The sequence below is a fragment of the Vombatus ursinus genome, unplaced genomic scaffold, assembly GCF_900497805.2.
Source record: "Vombatus ursinus unplaced genomic scaffold, bare-nosed wombat genome assembly UNPS02014810.1, whole genome shotgun sequence".
Taxonomy (NCBI): domain Eukaryota; kingdom Metazoa; phylum Chordata; class Mammalia; order Diprotodontia; family Vombatidae; genus Vombatus; species Vombatus ursinus.
In genome coordinates this window covers 39873513-39895505 of record NW_020954588.1, presented here as the reverse complement: position 1 = coordinate 39895505, position 21993 = coordinate 39873513, and the positions used below count along the sequence as shown (strand labels likewise).

Here is a 21993-nt window from a genome sequence, read left to right as displayed (position 1 = left end):
TGCAGGAGGACAAACTTGGGGTGAGATGGGGGGGTGACGCCTCACTAAACACAGAAGCCCTCATAAAACTATCAAAGATGACTTTTACTTAAAGTTAACATTCCCCAAAATCAAGGAAATGTTTGAAGTGCCTCAATCCAATGCTACATTTGTACAAAAACCCCTAACGATAGACATCAAAGTGAAAGTTAAACAAAATGATCCCTCAAATGAAAGCTTAGTGCAAAAAGCCCCTCCCCCAAAAAGGGAAAAGGACCAATATGTGCAAAAGTATTCATAGCAGCCCTATCTGTAGTGGCAAAATATTGGAAATTGAGGCGACGCCCATCAATTGGGGAATGGCTGAACAAGCTGTGGTGTATGAATGTAATGGAATACTATTGTACAATAAGAAATGATGAACAGACACACTTCAGAAACCTGGAAAGACTTGTATAAACTGAAGCAAAATGAAATGAGCAGAACCAGGAACACATTGTACACAGTATCAACAACATTCTGTGATGATCAACTATGAATGACTCAGCTCTTCTAGGCAATACAATGATCCAAGACAAGTACAAAGGACTCACAAGGGAAAATGCTATCCACATCCAGACAAAGAACTGATGGACTCTGAATACAGATCGAAGCATATTTTTTTCATTTACTTTGTTCTTTCCTTTTTAAAAATTTTTTATTTATATTTATTCTTATTTTTCCTTTTGACCTGTTTCTTCTTCCACAACTGTGATGAATATGGAAATATGTTTTACATGACAGCACATGTATAAACTATATCAAACTGCGTACCATCTTCAGAAGAGGGGAGGGAGGGAAAAAAGTTGGGAACTCAAAATCTTGTAAAAATGAAAGCTAAAAATAAAAAAAATAAAATAAAATTATTACAGAATGTTTTAAAAAATGGAATCTCAAAAACAAACAAACAAACCCTCTCCTCCAAGTGGAAAGCTAATCCTTAACTGAGTCTATACTCAAGTACTTCAATATCAGACATTGATAAGAATTTTTTTAGTGAAAATTACATGAAAGAAGAAACATGAACATCTCCTTAGCTGCTGCACCCTAGAGACCAGTGGACCTTCCCAAGGTGTTGTCTCCATTAGAATGTGGGCTCTTTGAGAGCAGGGCCAGTCTGGCTTTCCTATCTGAATACAAATGTAGCACTGGATTGGGGCACTTTAAACATTTCCTTGATTTTGGGGAATGTTAATTTTAAGTATACAGTGCTTTGTACACAGTAATTGGTTTATAAATGTCTTATTTATTTATTCACTCACTCAAAGAATCTTCTAAATCAGTAATCGTGATGGTATTGAATACAGTTTTATGTACGTATGGCTTTGGGTGTTTATTGATAAATATTTCAAAGTATGCTATTGATTGATGCTATTCATAAATTTTTAGATAAGGTAAAAAGCTATTTTAACCACAACTCACCAAAAACAGAATTATCATCTCTTTCCTAATATTCTGAAGATTTTTACGGACCTGACTCATAGATGGCACTTCCTGAATGACTGATGATAGAAATCACAAATCTCCTAACAGGCATGAAGGTATCTATGAAGATAGAACGAAGTTTAGTATATAACCTACAGATAACCACTGAGACCTGTTCAACATCTTAATATCTGTTCAAGTATAGCCCTCACTTGAACAAATGTTGAGTGTATATATGTCTGTGTATAAACACACACATAAAAATAAGCGTGCGTGTATGTGTGTGTATATACATACATACATACATATTTATTTATCCCCATGGTAAAGGCCAGATTAGTCAAGCATATTCTATTGACAGAAAAAGCACTGGGCTGATTACTTGTCAGCTAAGAGTTTAGCACAATGTCCAACTGCTGATCCCTGTCCTATGCTGGCGCTGGGGATGAGGAGGGGCTAAGAAGAATAAAGCCCCTGCTGACAAAAACAAGTGCCACAGAAATTCCATCTTGCTGCTATGACCTAAACCAAAGGCAGTGGAGGTCTGATTATTGGTGGGAAGAAGAAATAAGATTTCATGTGAGGCTATAGGTTACTCCTAGTTAGGTCAAACCTGGGAAAGACACTGTAAGAACAGGAGGGCTTTTGGACAGCTAGAAAGCACTGAATGCCTCGGGGCTGAAGAAGTAGGAACACAGAAAGTAAAGTAAGAAGGCACCAAAAAGGACATCACCTGCTTTGACTAGGGCCCTGGTTGCAACAACTGGCCCCTCTTTGGCACAGTGCAGAACCATGACCATGCGACTCTAGGAGAAAGTCACACTTATATAAATACTTAGGGAACCAGATTAGGAGACAAGACACAAACAACTGGGGAAACAAAGCACTTCTACAGGTAGGGTAGGTCTGTATGATCCTTAAGACTTTAAGAAATTATCTAGAGTTCAATTCAATTCAATAAGCATTTAAGGAATGCATACTAGATGCCAGGCTCTGGGCAGACTACACATTTCTGGCCCTGAAGGACCTTGTATACTACTGGGAAGAAAGAACATACCCACAAATAAGTCAAAAACAAAATATAGAGAAAATAAACACAAAAATAATAGGAGAGGGAGGTTGATACTTGGAGAAATCAGGAAAGGACACCTAGCCTACCCTCGAAAAGACTCTAGAGATTCTAACAGGCAAAGGTGGAGAGGAAGAGCATTCCAGGCACAAAGAGACAGCACAGAGGACAGAGGCAGAAGGTCCCATACAAGGAAGCCAGTTTTGCTGGAACGTGGAGTGTGTGCGGGTGAACAATGTGAAATCAGTCTCCTTCGCTCCAGGGCCAAGCCTTCTCCAAGCCAGGCACAGCTGCTCCACCCCCTCCAATCTCTTCCAGCAGATCATCCTCCCCAGCATCCTCACTCTTGTCCAAACGACTAGCTCCCGTCCTCTTCCCTACAAACATACCCACTGCTCCCTTTCTTTCAAAAAACTCCCAATAGATTCAACTATCTCCACTAGCTATTAGCCTCCATCGCCCCCCCCCCCCACAATTCCTACCCTCCCCCCCTTTATTCCTTGAGTAAGTAGTCTAGGTGCCTCCTTTTCCTCTCTTCTCACTCCTACACCTTCTGCAAGTTGGCTTCTGACCTCATCCTTCAACTGAAACTGTCCTCTCCACAGTCACCAATGATATCCTAATTGCCAGATCTAATGGTATTGTCTCAATCTTCCTCCTTCTTGACTCTTCTGCAACACCTGACAACTGCTGACCTTTTCATCACCCCTACATCTCAGGACACTGCTCTCTCCTGGCTTTCCTCCTACCTGTCTGACCACTCCTCCTCCTCAGGTTCCTCATCCAGGTCACAGCCATGACTGTGGGTGTCCCCCAAGGTCCCTTCCTGGGCTCTCTTCTCTTTTCCCTCCATGCTCTCCCACTTGGTCATCCCATTCACTCCCAATCTCTATGAAGTTGGCTCCCAGATCTACATAGCTAGCCTAGTCTCTCTCCTCAGCTCCAGAACTGCATTACCAATTGCCCCTTGGACATCTTGAACTGGACTCCCACAAGCCTCTCCAACATAACATGTGCAAAACAGAATTCATCGTTTTGCCTCCAATTTCCCACCCAATCCTCCCAAGTCACTGAGGTGTCATTCGCAACATCCAAACTGCTGCCAATTCTTGTCATTTTTATTTTTTTCACATCACATCTCCATTCATACAGCCATCACCCTAGTTCAGGCCCTTATCACCCCCTCCCTGAACTTACTGCAATCACCTTCCGATTGGTCTCCAGGCCTTGGGTCTCAAATATAACCCACCCTCCTCAGCTGCCAAAGTAATCTTCCTCAAATGTGATTCTGACCGCGTCACCATCCTCCTCAATAAGCTCTAGTGACTCGCTATTACCTGCAGGATCAAATGAATTCCTATGTCTGACACAGAAGGCCCCTTCCTACCTCTCCAATTTTTTCACACTTTACTGCCCTCCACGGGCTGCCCAATTCAGCCGCACGGCCTCTCTGCTGCCCCAAACCTCACACTCCACCTACCACCCCCCGCTTTTGTCCTGACAAGCCTTCCTGCTCATTCTGCCTCCTGATTCCTACAGTCTCCCTCAACTCAAACCCCACCTTCTGCAGGAGGCCTCTCTCAGGGCCCATGGATGGGAGGATCTTCTCTTCTGAGAATACCCTCCACTTACTCTAGCTCACCTGAGTGTCCCTGGCTGTTTTGTGGGCAGGGACTAAGTCTCTGCCTTTCTTTGGATCCCCAGCAACTAGCACAGCATCTGGCACGTGGTCAGCACTTAACGTTGTTGTTAATTTTCCTTCGATTTTAAGTGAGGCAGAGCTGCACAAAGTCACCAACCTAACTCTCTCTCCCAGGGTCACTTTCAGGAGCAAGACAAAAGTCAAGACGACTGGTATGGTCTGGGATGCAGTGGCTGACCTTGGTGTCTTCAATGTCTGACCAAGCTCCAAGCGCTCCACAGTACCCACTTCAATCACCTCCACGGCTGCTGGGACAAATGGTTATCTGCCCATTCCACAGAGGAAGTCTTCAAATGCTTGGGGCAGACACCCCTTTCACCCCTTGACGGGTTTGAGGTTTGTCGGTTACCCACAACCTGGTTTAGCCCGTCTGCCAAGCTTCTTGGAGCCACAAGTGAGAACTGGGTGCCAGGTGGACACCAAGGGTGGATGAGCAGTCCTTGCACCAGAGGTGCCAGTCATCCCTGAACACCCCACACACCCCTCAGCACTTAATAAAAACTTGCTGACTGGCTCTTTTGGGTAATTTCATTCACTCCTATGGGTTCAATTGTTGTCCCTACACCGATGACTTTCGAATTTACATATCTGGTAGTACTCTCTCCTGAATTCCACATGACAAGTATTGCCAACTGCCTGCTGAAGACCAACATCTCATATTCAATACACCCAAAATCTAACTGATTACCTTCTCCCTAAACCCATCTCTCCTATAAGCTTGCCTATTTCTGTTGAGGTACCGCTGCTAACAAACCCAGACATCTTTCATCCTTCTTCCTCTTTGGCCCATCACATCTAATCAATTACCAAGCTTTGTCTATCCTACCTTCACAACCCCTCTCCTATCTTTCCCCTTTTCCCCACTCACATGGCTACTTCTCTACATCAGGCCATAATCACTTTTCACTTGGTCCACTGAAATGGATTACTAATTGGTCTCCCAGATTTCAGTATCTTTCATTTCCAATTCATTTTCCACTCCAAAATTTTGATCACTTTGTGATTTTATCAATACGGGCACTTGCTCCAAAAATAACCCATCAACATCTCATTCTGTATGGCTCTTATCTATATCTTCCAACAAATTCTCCACCAGAGCATATCCTACGGACTCCCTGGCTCTAGATTAGGATTGGGCTTCAGGAACTTAGTCATTTTTAAAAAAAAATATTTTGATAACTGTATTTTGACATAATTGGTTTACTTCGCAATCCCATGTATTTTACCCATTTAAACACATGATTCAAACAAGGAGTTTGAGGTGTCTCCAGGCTGACCGCCAAAGGGGGTCAGGACCCAAAAAGGTGAAAAACCCCTCCTGCCCATGTCTCTGCATCATGTGTCTACCAGTGGAGCACAAAGGCTTTCTTCCACTGATCATCCCTCATTCCCACTGCATGGCAGGCCCATCTCCTCTTCCAGTGGCTTACCCCACACAATCCTTAACTGGAAAGCCTACGCACAACTACCTCTCCACTGCTCTTTGGTGACCAGACACTAACTTTCCAGAGATCATGGTATTTTATGACTTGTAGCTATGCTGCAATATCAGAAAAATACCACAGTGTAAAAGATGGGCCTTTATTTCAGGAAGAAGCTCAGGGCTCATTTAAAGCACTGTGCAGTTCCTCAAACATAACCCCGCCTACTTTCCATCTCCTATACAATTCTTCTGTTTTTGTTATTAAGCAATTGAGGTTAAGTGACTTGCCCAGGGTCACCTAGCTAGTAAGAGCCTGAGGTCACATTTGAACTCAGGTCCTCCTGACTCCTGGCTGCCCTGCATTTTCCATAGCATTCTGAGGCCAGGTCATCATCTACCCAAAATGCCTGTTGAAGACATATGTGCTGATAAGCCAGTTCTACACAGGCCATCCCACGACATGAGTATCAGTGGCACTGAAAGTTTTCCACAATCGTGCTCCAAACATTTCCAATTACTCCATACCCTCATTCTCTACTCCTACAATAGCTGCTCCCTAAGCTCAGCCAGGCAGGTTCCACTTTGGGTCTTTGCCCAGGCTGCCCGAGCTCAGGTCAGGTGCCATCTCCTCTGGCAAGAGGCTTCCTCACATCCCTTTTCAGATTTCCTGTGAACACTTATCTGTGCTCTACACCCCCACAGACTAGAAGCCCCATGTTAAGGACAGTGTCATCTTTGTCTTTCCTACCCACAGGGTCCAGCAGGGTGGACAGAATCAAGCCAGCCTTAACGTGTGTCCAAAAGCTCTCCTCAATCTTCTCAAGGCCTAAGTGACACATAAACGTCAACCTCTCTCAGTAGATGACCTCACTTTCTATGTTATGAAGATCAAGGGCCCCCTCCTGAGCTCCCAAATTTACCTCATCTTTGCCTCAACATAGTTCAATTTAATTGTAAAATGTTCTTCTTTATTATGAACTTAATCATCAAACATGAACAGTTCAGCATACAAAGAATACAAAAATACCCCCGCCCCTCTGATGCAGGCCCTCATCACCTCAAGCCTGGAGTACTGCAATGGGAGGTGGGAGATGGGGTCTGCCTGCCCCAAGTCTCTCCCCACTCCAATCCAGCCTCTACAGTGATCTTCCTAAATCACACATCTGATTACGCCACCCCCTAATTCAGTCAACTCCAGAAGCTCTAATCCTAATTGTGCTCCTTGTCATCTCCAGGATCAAATGGAAAATCCATTTGGCATCCAAAACCATTCATAACCTATGACCGCTCCCCCACACCCCCTTTTCATTCTTTTTAGATCTTACAACCCACAACACACCCTTAGATCCAGGGACACTGGCCTCCTGTCTGTTCCTCCAATGAGACACTCCATCTCTCGGCTCCAGGCATCCTCAATGCCATACCCTATGCCTGGAATGCCCTCTGTCCTCATCTCTACCTCCTGGCTTCCTTCATGTCCCAGCTAACACCCCACCTTCTACAGAAAGCCTTTCCCAATGCCTTTTAATTCTAGTGCCTCCTCTCTGTTGATTATATCCAATTTCTCCTGTCTATAGCTTGCTTGTAGTCATTTATTTGCATTCTGTCTCTCCCCTACTACCCCCACCCCTACTAGATTGGGAGGCCCTGGAGGACAGGGCCAGTCTTTTGCCTTTCTGTTTAGCAGAGGGCCTAGAATATAGAAGGCACTTAATAAATACTGACTAAAAGAACAAAAAAAGACTTGTATAAGCAACAGGAAATTTTAATTATGTATGGTTTGTCTTACAAAAGTGCATATTAATTTAACATTGTATTAATAAAATTGTCCTGACTGTTTATATATCCTTCTGAATGTTTTTGTTCTCACATGTGAATTGTTTAATGTTTTACTGATTTTTTTTGCATCTCTCTACCCACTAATTCATGTCTCAATGCCCAACTTCAATAAGTTTTCCTTTCCAACAGTCTCAAAGGAAGAAAGCCAGCTTACAGCTCTCTAAAACTGATCTCACTATTTGGGCAGTTCATCTCAACCTGTCCCAAATCTGTAAGGGGTTTGCTCCCACATTTATCCCCAACTTCTCCACCATCTTCAGTCTCTCCCCATGTCTCTCTGATCAAGGGGTGGGGAACCTGTGGTCTTAAGGGCACATGTGGCTTTCCAGACCCTTAAGTGCGACCTTTTGACTGAATCCAAATGTTACAGAACAAATCTGTAACATTTGGATTCAGTCAAAAGGTCGCACTTAAGGATTTAGAAGGCCACATGACCCCTACTCTGATCCATGCCCTGCTGCCCCCTCCAATTCCTCCTCCTGCAGCTGACCTCTGCTCTTAGCTCGGCTGGAACCAGTCTGTCTCTTCGAAGGACCCCAATGACTCGTACCTAGTACTGAGCCCCGCCCTCTTCCTTCTCCTTCTTCTGTCATTTGCATCTCATTTCATTAAGCAGCTCCCCTCCCTCACATTTTCCTCCCTAGATACTTTTCCTTCCAGTAGCCTAACCATGCATATTCCCAAAGGCTCCAATACCAGCTCCTTCAGAAGACAATGAACAGCTCTCTTATCTTCAGTCTGTCCAATCAGCTCTTCCAAGCTCCATTTGAGCATCATGCCTCACACGGGATCAGAATCCAAAGGCATCTTAAAGATCTAGTCCTGCCGCCTCATTTTAGAGGTGAGGAAACTGGGGCCCTAAAGGGTGTGGTGACCTGTCCAAAATCATGTAAGAAGCTAAGCTGCTCCTCAAACCCAGGTCCTCAGCTTCTAACAGAGTCCTCACCTTCAACATGTCCCTAACCAAACTTAGCTTTCCCCTTCCCCCAGCCCAGCTCCCCTTCAATACTCTCCCTGTGAATGGAAACACTGTTTTCCTAGTCATCAAGGCTTTCACCATTTCTATACATTGGTCATTCCACAGGGGTGTGGTAATTGTTTAACAACTGAGCTGAGAGAAAGGTACTCACACACAGTTTTAATCTGCATTATCAACACTTTAAAAGTCTGGACAATCAACAAAACAAGTCCATTTCTAAGGTGTAAAAGCTCACAATGAAAATTTCCCAGTGGGTTTACAGGTTAGAGCTGGTTCCAGCACAGCCCAGTCTGTCTCCAACTAGATTTGTGGGGGAAAGGTCTTTTATTCTCTCCCCTCCACCAGTAGCATGAGACTGTTGTGCCCATTCAGGGGCAGAGATCTATCTCACTTTGAGCTGGAATGGAACAATACAGGATAAACAGGTACCTCCAAACCACATTTCAGAGAGCTCTGAATGTCAGGTAAAGGAGTGAGACCTTCTCATAAGAGGCAGGAACTCAGTTCTGACCAAATAGATGCCTCCAACATTTCTCAGTATTGTCTCCCTCCTCACTTGTGCTTCTCGGGATCCCTTCCCTGCCTCCCTAAACTCAAGATTTAGTTCCTGCCACTTCCACACAACAGAAGGTCTTCCTGGATTCCCATCTTCCTCATATTTAGTATTTGGAATTGGTACAGTTATATAGATATTCCCCCTACCAAGTTAAGGGTTAGCTCTTTAAAGACTAGGGAAGCCTGGGGAGGCAGTGAGGTTGTGGTTGTTTCCATTTTTACTTTTGTCTCCTTGGTGCCTAGCACAGTGCCCGGCACATAGCAAGTGCTTGACAAATACGTGTTGAACTTAATAGAAATGGAGAGGCAAGGGACTGGTTTGGAGGCAGAAGACCTCGGGCAAGTCTCTCCCTTTGGCATCAGTTTCCCCATCTGTACAACAAGGGGCCTGGGCGGGTTGACCTCTCTAGACCAGGAGTTGTTACCCTACTCTACCTCCTGGATCACTGAAGCAGTCTGCGGAGACCACACAGGCCCATTCTCCGTGTTCTACAAGCCAAGGTCACCAAACCAGGGACAGCCCAAGTACAGGAAGGTCAAATGGAGTGGGGGGAGCTGGGCAGCTACGAGCCCGGGCGAAGTCCAGCGGGGGGCCTGGGCAGAAGTCTGGCTCCAGGAGGGGGAGGGGAGGGGACAGGAGGGGACAGAAGAGGAAGATGAGGGAGGAATGGGGGAGGAGGAAGGTGAAGAGGAAGGGAGAGGAGGATGGAAGAAGGAGGGAGAGGAGGAGGGTAAAGGGGAGGGGGGAAAGAGAAGAGAAGGGAGAAAGAGGAAGATGAGCAGGAAGAGGAGAGGGAGGAAAAGGAGAGAGGGGAAAGGAGAGAGAGGAGGAGGGGGAACAAGAGGAGAGGGAGGAGGAGGGGAGGAGGAAGAGGGACGAAAGAAAGAGAGAGGAGGGAAGGAGGAGGAAGGGGGGAGGGGAGGAGCGCCCTATCTCCAGCATTCGCCAGGCCGGGGTCCGCCCACCCGCGCGGCTCCAAGGCCCAGCCAGTCCCCATCCTGCCCCGGGGCCTCGTAGGCGCCTCCCCGGGCTGCCCGCCTCGCCCCGCCCCGGCTGGTGGCCCCGGCCCGTCTCCGGCCGCTCCCCGTGTCCCCTCCCCCGTACCTGCGGCCCCAGAGCGGCTGCTGCCCAGGGCCGGGCCCGCTCTCCAGCAAGCGGCTGCCGGTCTCCCCGTCACCATAGCGACTCCCCACGACATCGCTCGCCTCTTCTCGCGATATTTCCTCCCGTCCCGCCCCGTGTAGGGCGAAAAAATGTGTAGGGTTCGGAGGGGGCGGAGCTAACAATCCTGCCCCGCCCAATCCCGCCTCCAGCCTCCAATCCAATTGCAGTATTTCTTGTTCCCGTTTTCAAACATATGAAAAAAAAAAAAAGGAAGGGGGGGAGGGGAAATAAGATGTCGCTCGCGCCTCCAAGGGCGGCGCCCGAGACGGACCGCTCTCATAGGTCCCAGGCTCCAGGCCCCGCCTAGCCCCGCCCTTCCCTCCCCTGCCCACGGGGCCTGCGCGTGCGCCGTGGTTCTGAGGGAAGATAGCGGCGGCAGCAGCCGCCGCACTTTTTTCAAATCGGCGCTTCCCAGGAGCCATCGCGCGCATTTGTAACGAATTTCCGTTCGAGTTTGGATTTTAGGCGCCATTTTCGAGTGGAGAAGCCGGAGCCGCGGCAGCGCCCGAGCAGCGGGGAGGAGCGGAGAGCGAAGCGGAGCCTCGGGGCAGGTACCGAGCGAGCACAGGGGCCCGGGCCCGAGCCGCGGGGCCGCCCTGTCGCCGTGGCCGGGCGCGCGCCCGGAGGCCGGGCAGCGGCGGCCACCGCGGGCGACCACTCCCGCCTGTCAGTCAGCCCGGCGAGCGGCCGCGCTCCAGGGGGCTAGAGCCGGGGCCTGGTCGGGGCGGGGTTTGGGGGGGGGAGCGCCCGGCTTCCAGGCTCGGGGTCCGGGGCAGGGGAGGGGAGCGAGGCGGGCGCCGGCGAGGGCCCCGCGTCCGACCGGCCCCTCCGCCGCAGCCGCAGTCATGCCGCCCCGCAAGAGAGCCAAGCCGTCCACGGCCCAGCGGCCGAGCGCGGACGCGGAGCCGCCGCCCGACGAGCCAGATGCGCACGAGCCCGAGCGGCGGCCGCCGGCCGGCCCCGACGCCCCAGCCGAGCCGCCGCCGGCCGCCGAGCCCCCGGGCCCCGAGCCGGACGTGCGCAGCCTGGAGGAGATCCTGGCCGCCGTGCCCCCGCCGCCGCCCCCGGCCATGACCAACGAGCTGGGGGCGCCGCGCCTCATGATCACGCACATCGTGAACCTGAACTTCAAGTCGTACGCGGGCCGCAAGCTGCTGGGGCCCTTCCACAAGGTGCGCGCGGGCGGGGGGCGGGGGCGGGAGGGGGAGGGGGCCCCACCCGCGCGGGACCGCGCCCCGACCGCCCCCGCCGCCCGTCCTTGCCTCCCCGCAGCGCTTCTCGTGCATCATCGGCCCGAACGGCAGCGGCAAGTCCAACGTCATCGACTCGATGCTCTTCGTGTTCGGCTACCGGGCGCAGAAGATCCGCTCCAAGAAGCTGGCCGTGCTCATCCACAACTCGGACGAGCACCGCGACCTGGACAGCTGCACGGTGGAGGTGCACTTCCAGAAGATCGTGGACAAGGTGAGGGGCGGGGGGGCGGGGGGCCGCGGCGCGCCAAAGTTTGCAAAGAGACGTTTGGAGTCTAGCGCGGGGAGAACCCGAAAGCGCCTGGGGTATTTGTGACCGAGTGTGAAAAGGCACCGCGGCTTCTTTTGTAAAGAAGAATCTTCTCACTGGTGACCCTTCTTGAAGGGCTGTCCACCATAAATACGCGATTGCATTCTCAAGTTTTAGTTTGCTTCCTTACACTTAGCATTTCTAAGTGGCTTGTAGTTTGCCTAAATTAACTATGGTCTCGGGTCGCTTCCATAGCTCATAGGAGTTTGAGGGAGGTGGGTTGCTTCTAAGTAACCGGGTACAATTTTACAGAAGTTTCTTTTGCGATCGTTTTTAAGGGGTGAGGGAGGTACCACCCAAGTCAGTGCCCACTCATGCCTACCTCCTTCCTCTTACCCTGGGTCCACAGTCATTCGCAACAGATTTTAACACACAGCCTCCTTTAAAATGTCTCGTCCTCCTCTTGAACCCGGGTTTCTCTGTAAGGACTGGGGCCTCTTTTCTCCCCTCTCTCCTCTGCCCCTTCTCCTTTAGTAGCCTCCGTGGAGAAAAGTGAATTAATATATTAATTTACTGTAGCCGAAGTAGATCCCGCGCAGGGGACCTGTTAAAAAGCCCTCGGGAAGCTTGGCTCGGAGACAGCCGAGCTTGGGGGGCGTTTGAGCCCCTGCCATTGACTTGGAGAGGGAAAAGCTAGAGGAGAATTGTGTCGGAAGGCTGGACACCCACGCGTCTTTTCTGGTTTTGTTTTTTCATCAAAATAGGACGAGGAGGATTATGAAGTTATTCCTAACAGCAATTTCTGTGTATCTCGAACTGCCTATAGAGATAATACTTCTGTGTACCACATAAGTGGAAAGAAAAAAACATTCAAGGATGTCGGCAATCTCCTCCGAAGCCATGGGATTGACCTGGACCACAATCGATTCTTAATCTTGCAGGTGAGTCTGCGTGAGATTTTGACAGCTCCTTAACATTTCAGTATGTTTTTGGTTGGTTGGTTTTTTGGTGTGTTTTTTTTTTTTCCTTTAAATAAAGAAAGGTTAATTGTCTAGGAAGAAGCCTCTATTTTGAGACCTTAAAATGCTATAGCAGCACATCATGGTTTACATATTATTGACAAGATGCGAATCATTATTTGCTGCTTTAGAAATTTAAGGGGAGAAAGTCATTCAAGAGGTACTTGTTTGTTTTTGAAACTATGAGGAAATAATTTTTTTTTTTTTTGCCATGTAACTGGATGGACTGTGACATGCTTGTTCCACTCTAGCAGCACGTAAATATTGGCGTAGTGAAATAAATCTTAAACCCCAATATTATTGTGCTGCTTTAGTGTGGCAGGCCTACAGCAGCAATAGCTTAAAAAAAATCACTATATTTCTCTGCTTATTTTTACACTGCACTTTAGAATAAGCTTTTAAAGTGGAATATTATTTTTTTCTTTTATTTTTGCTTGTCTATTCTTGAAAAGTCATAAAAAATGAAATTTCTGAATTTGTCCCTAACAGATAATCATGAGTGTATAATTATTTTGTAAAATAATAAGCCTGCTTTTTAAATTAGCCAGACAGAAATTTTGTTTTAATTTCCTGACATTTAAGGCAGCTGCATCTGAAACTAACTTGTATAATTTGTTTCTCTTCCCTTGTGACTTTCAGAGCATTTTTTTTTAAATGAGAACTACAGACTTGACTAACTTCCTCAAGTCCCATTCAGTTCTAAAATTAAGATTCTACAGAACTTAGGGCAGTTACTTTGCTAGTTCATGATTTTAAAGCATTATGAAAATTTCTGAGGAATAGCACTCCTTTGACAAAAGGGAGTGTAATAATAAATTAATAGAACTCACTTTTTGATCAATTTTTGATTTTTAAAATCTCTATTCTCTCCTTTAAACTAAGAAATTCCTTTCCTAGCATTGCTTGGAAGAAAATGCCTTTTTCATGTATTTGTGTTGCTTTGCCAAGGACTCCGAATTTATCCCAGGCTTTGTTTGCCTGGACTGCCTTACTTGTAAATTCATTTCTAATCAGATTGCCAAGAACCATAGTTTTTAACCCCAAACTTCAATTTGTGGTAGTGTAGCTGTTAGTGCCCTTTAACGTTTGGTGCTTCTGCTTTAAGTTAGGGAGGCTTGAATGAGGCAGTATGGCTCCTTTGTCGTTGGATTTGGAAATGGGGTTTCTTTTAAATGACAGAGGGCCCCCAGGAGGAAATATGTAAAACTTCTCTTGACTATGTGTTGGATTCCTGCCACTAAATACTGTGATTTAAAGAGAGGGAGAGCAGATGTAGGATTGGTGGAATTTAGGGATTATTTTATAAAATCGATTTACTTGAATAGTGTAATTTTATCAAATAATGTATTTTTTTCCTTGTTTATATATGCATCTTTAAAATGGTTATTTCCTTATCGTCACTTGAAAATAAGGTGAGGATGTTATCAAACTAGCTTTAAAATTTTTTAGAAAGAATTTCCATATTTGTCTTACAGCATGGTATCATCTACTACAAGGTACAGATTTCAGGCCTTACACTAATTTTTTATGAGAATATTATTCTCATCCACTTTTTTAAAAATCTGTTACACTTTGCTATTTTTATGTTATTTTAGTACTTGACTCCTTTAGGGTAAGTGATTAATTTTTAAACACCTGAAAGTTAAAACAGTCAAAAAAAAACCACCACAAACCTTAGATTTTAATTTCAGCTACTCTAAATAAAAAGAATTGTCATATCCACTCCCTCCCCCCCCCCAGCTGTTAGCCAGTCTGAAGTGGAGAAAAAAACTTAGTTTGTTGTTGGAGATGTATACAATCCTGTGACAAGTGGGAAATACAGTAGGACAGATAAACTGTATAGAGGATAAGCACACCACCCCATTCTCTCTCCCCCTCTCTCTCTCTTCTCGCACATGCACACTCAGGAGTAAAATAGGAAATTTGTTTATAAGGTAGAAATTAACTAAATTTATAGTTAATAAAAACAAAAGGTACATTTTCACCACCATGATTTGTTTCTGTAGGAAAGAAGGTTGGTCTGAATTACACCATCCATCTTCTTTAAAATCATCTCTTTTTTAAGGACTCGGGTTAAATGCCAGAAATGGTGGTTGTTTAATTTAAAAATTAGAGTGAACAAATGTTTTAGTTCAACGCAGCAAGTGTTATGATTCTAAAATACTTGAAGGTACTTAGCAAGTTTGTTCCCAGATAGTATATATATCCTTGCAGGTGCTTTTCATGATAGTTTTATGGTTAATAAAACTCTAACCTAGATTACAGTACTAAGGTCAATTTCAGCCCAGATCCCTGCTAAATCATCACAAATATCAAAATAGGAGATCTTTGTAAATTAAATTTTATAGAAAGTCTGTGCCGTAGTTGGTTAATAGTCTGTTTTCTCTACCTGGTGACCCTAATTAGTAGTTGATGATCCATATGTTTAATTCTAAGGTATTTATTTTCCATATAGAATGAAGAAAATGGATTTTGTGTACATTAATAATTTTTTCTTTGGTGATAGAAAATACTTTGTAGGCCTCATTTTTGAAGGCACTGTATAAGACTGAATTCTGAGGGGTGGATGTTCGATACAACAAGCCTTGAAAATGAACAAATCTATTGTGAATTCAGCAGTACTGTAACCCTGCATTTTGTCAGAGTCGGTTCTGATCTAAAGAGAAGTAGTGTTGCCCTGCAGATGAGGTTAAGTATAGATAGAAGTGAAGTTTTAAGGGGAAATTCATTGATTATTAATTGTTTTTATAATTTGAGGGACATATAAAGTATGTGAAGGTGAATGAATTGGGAACATTGCCTAAACTGTATCCAGTGGGGAAATGAAGGTGAAATAACTAGGTGAGGTAGCATTCCCAAAATTTAGGGGGAGAAGAGGCCAATATTTGGTTTTTCAAACTTGCTATCCCTGAGGTATAAAGTTTATTCAGAATTGGTTATCACTGACTAATGAGTGAATTATACCAATTATTTCATGGGTAGTGATAAAACTAAGATAATAGAAGTTGTTTAGTAATTTCAGGAAAATAAGATTTAGTATCAACCACGAAGGACATATAAAGGTGTGAATCTCTTTGCTTTCCATTTGTTAGATTTGTATTTGTTAAACATTTGTATAATTGAATAGGCTCCTTTTGGTGACCTCATTACCATGAGAGTAAAATTTGCCTCAAAATAATCATTATAAAATGTGTAGTGTCCACTTGATTGATTTTTTTTCCCCCTACATTTTATTAAGAAATTGTGGCTTGAATGTACTGTAGTTAGGAAAGTGCTGTTTTCTAGCTTTTATTTATGTTGCTGGTCTGTGGTGCATATGACAGCTTTAAGCAAATATGATTGCTTTGAGAAGTTGTTGGTAAAAGGTTATCAATATACATATATAAGGTTAAATCTTAATTTACCGTGCATTGTGTAACCAAATTTATTTTGCCTCTGTTGTGTATGTTATTGTCTAAAACAAAAATGAGTGTGCTTTTTTTGTATGTTTCTACCAGCGTTTAAGTTAATCATGGAAGGGTTTGAATTGTCTGGCAGATTTCTCAGAATCAGGATTTAGTATAAAATAAATTGTTCAGATAAATGAAGATAACTAATAAAGATCACATAAATTTCCATAAGTTGCTTGACAGTGAATTTTTTGTTTAGAACTTTGAACCTGAGGTCTGAAACAACAAAAATTAATTGTAGAATCCATAGATTCTATTTAATTGAATATGTGGTGCTACTACCACAAACTGAGTATTTAGCCACATAACTTTCAGAAATCAGTATTTATAAATTTTTTGGACAACTGTGAAAGGTTCATGTGCATTTTTAAAAGTAAAGGGAAAATTCCTGTTGTTTTTTTTTCTGTCAATATTCAGAGCAGTATTTGGATGATTTTATGATATTTAATTTTTAGAGAATTTTCCAAAAATAGATTTATTCCCCCAAAAAAGTAAATTTTTCTTTGGATTGTAGATTTAGGAAGTCTTCAGCTAACTCACATTTTGCTCTAGAGAATTAATTTTTTGTTCATGGTGGATGTTGAGGAATTTAGGTGCTGTTTAAAAAATTTAGAATACTCATTACCTCTCAGTTACATGAGATTCCTAGTAGAATAATTCAGTGCTATTTAAGATTTTTTTTGTTTCACATTTATATGAGTGACTGTTAGAATAATATATAAACTCCTTGAGGGCAGGGTCTTTTTTTTTTTTTTCCCTGTCTCCAGTATTTAGCAAAGTCCCTTTATAGGGTATCCCAAAAGTCTTAGTGCCATTTTAAGCTTTAATAAGCTTAATAAAATACTAATTTAAAATAAATTCAATAAATAAAAGCTTGCCTAATTTAATTGAGCTCAAAGATAAAAATGTGCTAGTTCAAATAAGGGTGTTATTGAGAAGTTTTATTTAGGCACCTAAAATATAAAGAACCATTTTTAATATTCAAATGGCTCACTTGCTTCCATGAACTTTTGTGTCATCTTCAAATAGCAAAGTATTTCTTTGTTCTATATATCCATCAGTGGCAGATTTACCAATTAAATCTTAATTCCCAGGTCTAAGAGAAGTAAAAATGAAATACAAATTCAAAGTGTGTGAGTGATAATCCCAACCTTGTAAGGTGAGTGAGTGTGCTCCCCATTTTGCAAATGAAGAAATAATAAGCTTTTAAATCTCTTGCCTGATTGAGGTACATGGTAATTTAGTGAAGAACGTAAGCCTGTATTCCAAAGATGAAGTTTTTAAAGCAAAGCCTTTGTGTGAAGAGAGGTCAGGGTTACCTTCATAGCCCTTCCGCTGTTTGAGGAAGCCTGCCACACTGGGAAGAACATGCTTTGGTCACAGGGGAACTAGGTTGGAAGCCCTCCAGCTCTTTGCCTTAGCACCTAAACAGCTGTAGACACGTTGCTGAACCTTTGGAATCCTCAGTTCACTAGAGGTTCCTTCCACCTTTCAGTCTCTGGCTCCATGATCCACTCATACATACACACTGGAGAAATGATGTTCTCCAGCTCTTCTAATATGGCAGGGTCAAGAATGATCTTGTCTTTACATTTACTTTCCTTTTTTCTTGGTGTTCTTTAAAAATAATTTTTAAGATAGTTAAATAAAAACTAACCAACACGGGGTGAGGGGAAATCTGACAGACTGTTCTGCCCCCATAGTACTTCCCTTCTGAAAAGTGCTTCGTGCTCTTCTCCCCCCCCACCTCCCCCAATCTGCTTCTTCATTGGGGCTAACCTTGATCGTTGACATTTCAATTCATTTAGGTCCATTGTTTTGTGCTTTCCATTTCTCTTGTGGCTCTTAGGGATATTGTTTTCTTAGCTCTGCTTACTTAGTATCCCCTCATATAAGTTGTCTTCCTGTACTTCTTTCTGTTTATAATATACAACTTAACTTAGCCATTCCCCAAACAAGCATTTTTCCCCCAGTTTTTTTGCTACTTACAGAAGATTTGGTACAGATAATTTTAGTGACTATGGGGCAGGTGTTCGCTCTTTTTAGGAGGAAAGGAATAAGCATTTTTTAATTATCTACTATGTGCAAAGTGCTATAGAGATATCTCAATTGATGGTATTTCCAGACCTAATTAGCAAACAAGTGTTACCTCAAATTTCTAAAATATTTCATAGACCTAAATTTTTTTCCACAATTTGATTTTTAATGCCAATTCTATTTCATAAAGTCACGACTATTTAGTCACAGAGCCAAGTCTTGAACCTCGGCCTCAGCAGCTTGAAGTATGCAGTTTACTTTTCACCACAATGTATTTAAAAAGGAAAGAAGGGCTGGTCTCATGACTTCAACATGGAACTTGGAACCAAATTTATCTTTCTCTTAATGTTCATAGAATCATAGAGTTCAGAGGGACCCCAGAGATCGTTATTTTATTTAGAATAACTGCAGAACATACAGATAAGCATCAGGGAAATAGGCAAAAGACGAGATCACTTAGGCAGCCAAACTCATTTGTGGACAAGCTGTAGGGATTTCAGGTTGGTGGTCATTAAACTTTGAAACTTGTGGCCAGTTTGAATTGATTGACTTGGAGCACTTATCCATTTAGGGTTGGACCTGGTTAGTTGTTTAATTAGGGTTGTAAACTTCCTGGTGTTTTAATGCTTTGTCCAGTTTGGCACCTAACCTTAGTGCTTGAGGAATGCTGATAAGATGCATGTACCCTTTAATGGTTTCTTTGACTTCTGTGGGTATTCATTTCTATCATGGATTTTAGAAAGCTACTGGTCATAAAAGAAAGTGTATCAACTTGAGGAAGACAATGTCCATTTTTTGTCTGTAGAAATGCAAATCTATACTGATAAAAAAAAAATAAGGCTTGGCCTTTGACTATATAACAGCTTAATTTTTCAGAAGGCACCTTTCTGACAGTTGAAAGGAAAAAAAAGAAATTTAGGGATTCTGCTACCAAAATACATGTCACAAGATCATACTGAAAAGGCTCTTACATGAGCCTTATAGCACCAAGCCAGTGGAAGTACAATTCCTACAAGCTTAATCATCTCTTTCTTTCCCCCGTATAACAAGGATTTATTATCTTGGCTAAAATAATTTATGTGAAATGCCTTGTGATGACTATGCCTGTATGAATAAATTTTATTTTTTGTATTTACAAGTATACATTTATCTACTCTTGAGATAACTCTTCGCAATTAATGCAAAATTAACTTAAAAAATTTTAATTTAATTTAATTTAAATTTTTAAAAAACTGTTGCAAGGAAATAAATGGTTTTATCTCAGAACAGTTGTTCTAGATAACTATTAAGTCTTTTTTCATTTAGATCAGTTGAATGAGTGGTACATTTTATTATCTATTGGGTCTAGAAATTGAAGAAAAACAGTCTTAAGCTATAGGAGCATTTGGAGGGGCAAACAGCTAAATCAAGTTTTCCTTCTTGCTTACTCCAACTACATCCTCAAACTTTCACGTTCTGACTTTTTACGTTTATATTTTGGAATAATGGATTACAGATACACATGATTTCAGTTGGGGAGAATGGGGAGTTGACAAAATGTTGCCATTTATCCAAAAGGCTGTCTGTCACAGTCCATAGATTTTCAGTCCCTTTAACTAACTTTGAAGTTTAGAAATTTTCCCAAGTATTCTAGTTTTACTGAGTCATGGAATTCTGGAGGTAGATTGATAGCTTAAATCCCATTATAGAGAATTTCAGGGACTCTCCAAATTATTTTCTTGCTTCCTACAATTTTAATTCAAATACTTAAATAACTGGACTAACATTTTAATTACTGTAACTAGTTCCCAGAGTATTCCCAGCTGGAGCTTGAATTTCTTACTATACATAAGTATTACTCTTTTATACATGATTTTGAAAGTGAAAAGAAAAAATTTGTCCGGTTATATTATGGCATCATAATTTTCTTATTTAAAATATTCCATACCACACCCTTCATATACTAATCAATCAGCAAGTATCTATTAGGTGCCAAGCATTGCTATTCAGTAAAATGAAGCAATTCCTACTTGAAGGGAGTTTATATCCTAATGAGAGAGGCAAGTCCACAAATAGATATAGGCATAATAACTATCAAGTCATTTTACAGAGTACTTTACAAGGAAGAACTCTAACAGTTAGCTTCAGGACAGGCTTTGCATAAAAGGTGTTTGAGGTGTAGAGGACAGGGTTCTCTGAGGAATAATTACAGTCATTAGATTTAAAGTAATCCTGTAAAATTATGAAGGTGCCCCTTTGTAGGATCCAATTGAAATTTTAAATATTCCCTTACCCCCCAACCCACCCATCCCCGCCCCCCCATAAAAAAAAAAAAAAAGCTCTGCATCCATTCTATGAAGTTATTCTGGCTTTTCAAAATAATATGTACATTAGACAATTTCTTGTTTGGTCATTTTGGCTTGTGTCAACTCACTTTTAAACAAAATGTATCTCCTGAATAATTTCTTTCCTTTTGCTAGCCAATTCCATCTCCACCCCCATATTCCAGTAAGCTTTAGGTGGGATTAAGGGTAGGTTGTCTTCTTACCTGCACTGATGGTAGGTAGAGGTTCTCATAAAAATAAAACCTCTTCGTGGGGGCAGCTATGTGGTGCAGTGGATAGAGCTCTGGCCTTGGAGTCAAGAGGGCCTGAGTTCAAATCCGGCCTCAGACAGTTGACACTTACTAGCAGTGTGACCCTGTGCAAGTCACTTAACACTGATTGCCTCACCAAAAAGCAAAAGAAAAAAACCTCTTAGTGAATGGAAAGTTTAGTAGTTTACAACTCTTAATCTTTTGCTTACAAGGTACAAGCACGCACATGAATAAAAAAGAGGTTTTTTTGTTGTTCCCAAAATTGTACTTGAACATTTTAAAACTGTATCCTTAATGTTGACAGGTTTTTCTGTTCTTGAACAGGCAACACATTCTTACTGCAAAACTTAAAGGGTCTCAGGATTTTTAACATTTATTTACCTGTCTATTTATTTCATTGATTAAACTAATGGACTGGGGTCACATTAAAATTATAAAATAAAACTGATCATACAAACCACAGTATTTTTCTGCGCATTTTAAAAATGCTAAATACTAAATGGTCATGTTTCCAAGGAGGTGTTGAGGATATGAAAACAATGCTACTGATAGGTCAAAGAACACAGATAAGAGGAATGATGGTTATTTTTCTGGAAGGTAAGAGCAGAACTCCTTTGATTCAGAGTAACTGATTTTGCCCAAAGTTTCCCCCAGACACTTAGACTTGCTTCCAGAGAAGCCCTCGTAGTCATCATCTGAGGAAGCAATCCCCACGGCAGGCTGGTCAGCCTAGCTGAGGCAACAACCCGCATTGAAGAAGAAGTAGGAGGCAGCTTGTGCTGGGAAGGTCCAGCCACCCAACCACCATCACAGAGCCCAGGAGCCAAGAGCCTTAGGATGGCAGTGTGTCCATCTGAGTGCCTGCCACTACCATTCCAGCCCCTGTGGAAAAGTAGCCTGGCAATCGCTCTGCAGATGCCACAGCCACCTCTGTTGAAGATCCCAAAAAGAAAGTTCTCGTCACCAACATCTTTGGCTCTGTCCGAGGGTTCAACAGCAGAAACTGATCTGATTGTATCAATGGGAAGGACACATGAAGAGGCACGTCATCTGCCTGCTTTGCTGCTGGACCTTTCCATCTTAGCTGCCTTGGCCATTAGAATATGAGCCCCTGGAAAAGAGAGTGTTAGTTTTCCGTTTGTATCCCCAGGGCTTTACACATCGTAAGTGCTTAATAAATACCTCCCGTGTTTTACTACCATCGAGTCCAAGCAACTTCATGCTCTTATGCTCAGAGA

The 21993-nt window shown here is 43.1% G+C and overlaps 2 protein-coding genes across 4 annotated transcripts in view; one reads left to right on the top strand and one right to left on the bottom strand.

Moving 5' to 3' along the window:
• IFT80 (intraflagellar transport 80) overlaps positions 1 to 10204 on the bottom strand; it is a 125621-nt gene extending 115417 nt beyond the window's left edge. For both annotated transcript variants that reach the window (XM_027875998.1, XM_027875997.1), the window contains exon 1: positions 10116 to 10204. The gene's annotated coding sequence lies outside the window, so the exon portion shown is untranslated. The remainder of the gene's footprint in view (positions 1 to 10115) is intronic.
• Positions 10205 to 11020: 816 nt separating this feature from the next.
• SMC4 (structural maintenance of chromosomes 4) overlaps positions 11021 to 21993 on the top strand; it is a 46194-nt gene continuing 35221 nt past the window's right edge. For both annotated transcript variants that reach the window (XM_027875739.1, XM_027875738.1), the window contains exons 1-3: positions 11021 to 11347; positions 11448 to 11639; positions 12440 to 12616. In XM_027875739.1, coding sequence (XP_027731540.1) covers positions 11021 to 11347; positions 11448 to 11639; positions 12440 to 12616 — 696 coding nt within the window. The remainder of the gene's footprint in view (positions 11348 to 11447; positions 11640 to 12439; positions 12617 to 21993) is intronic.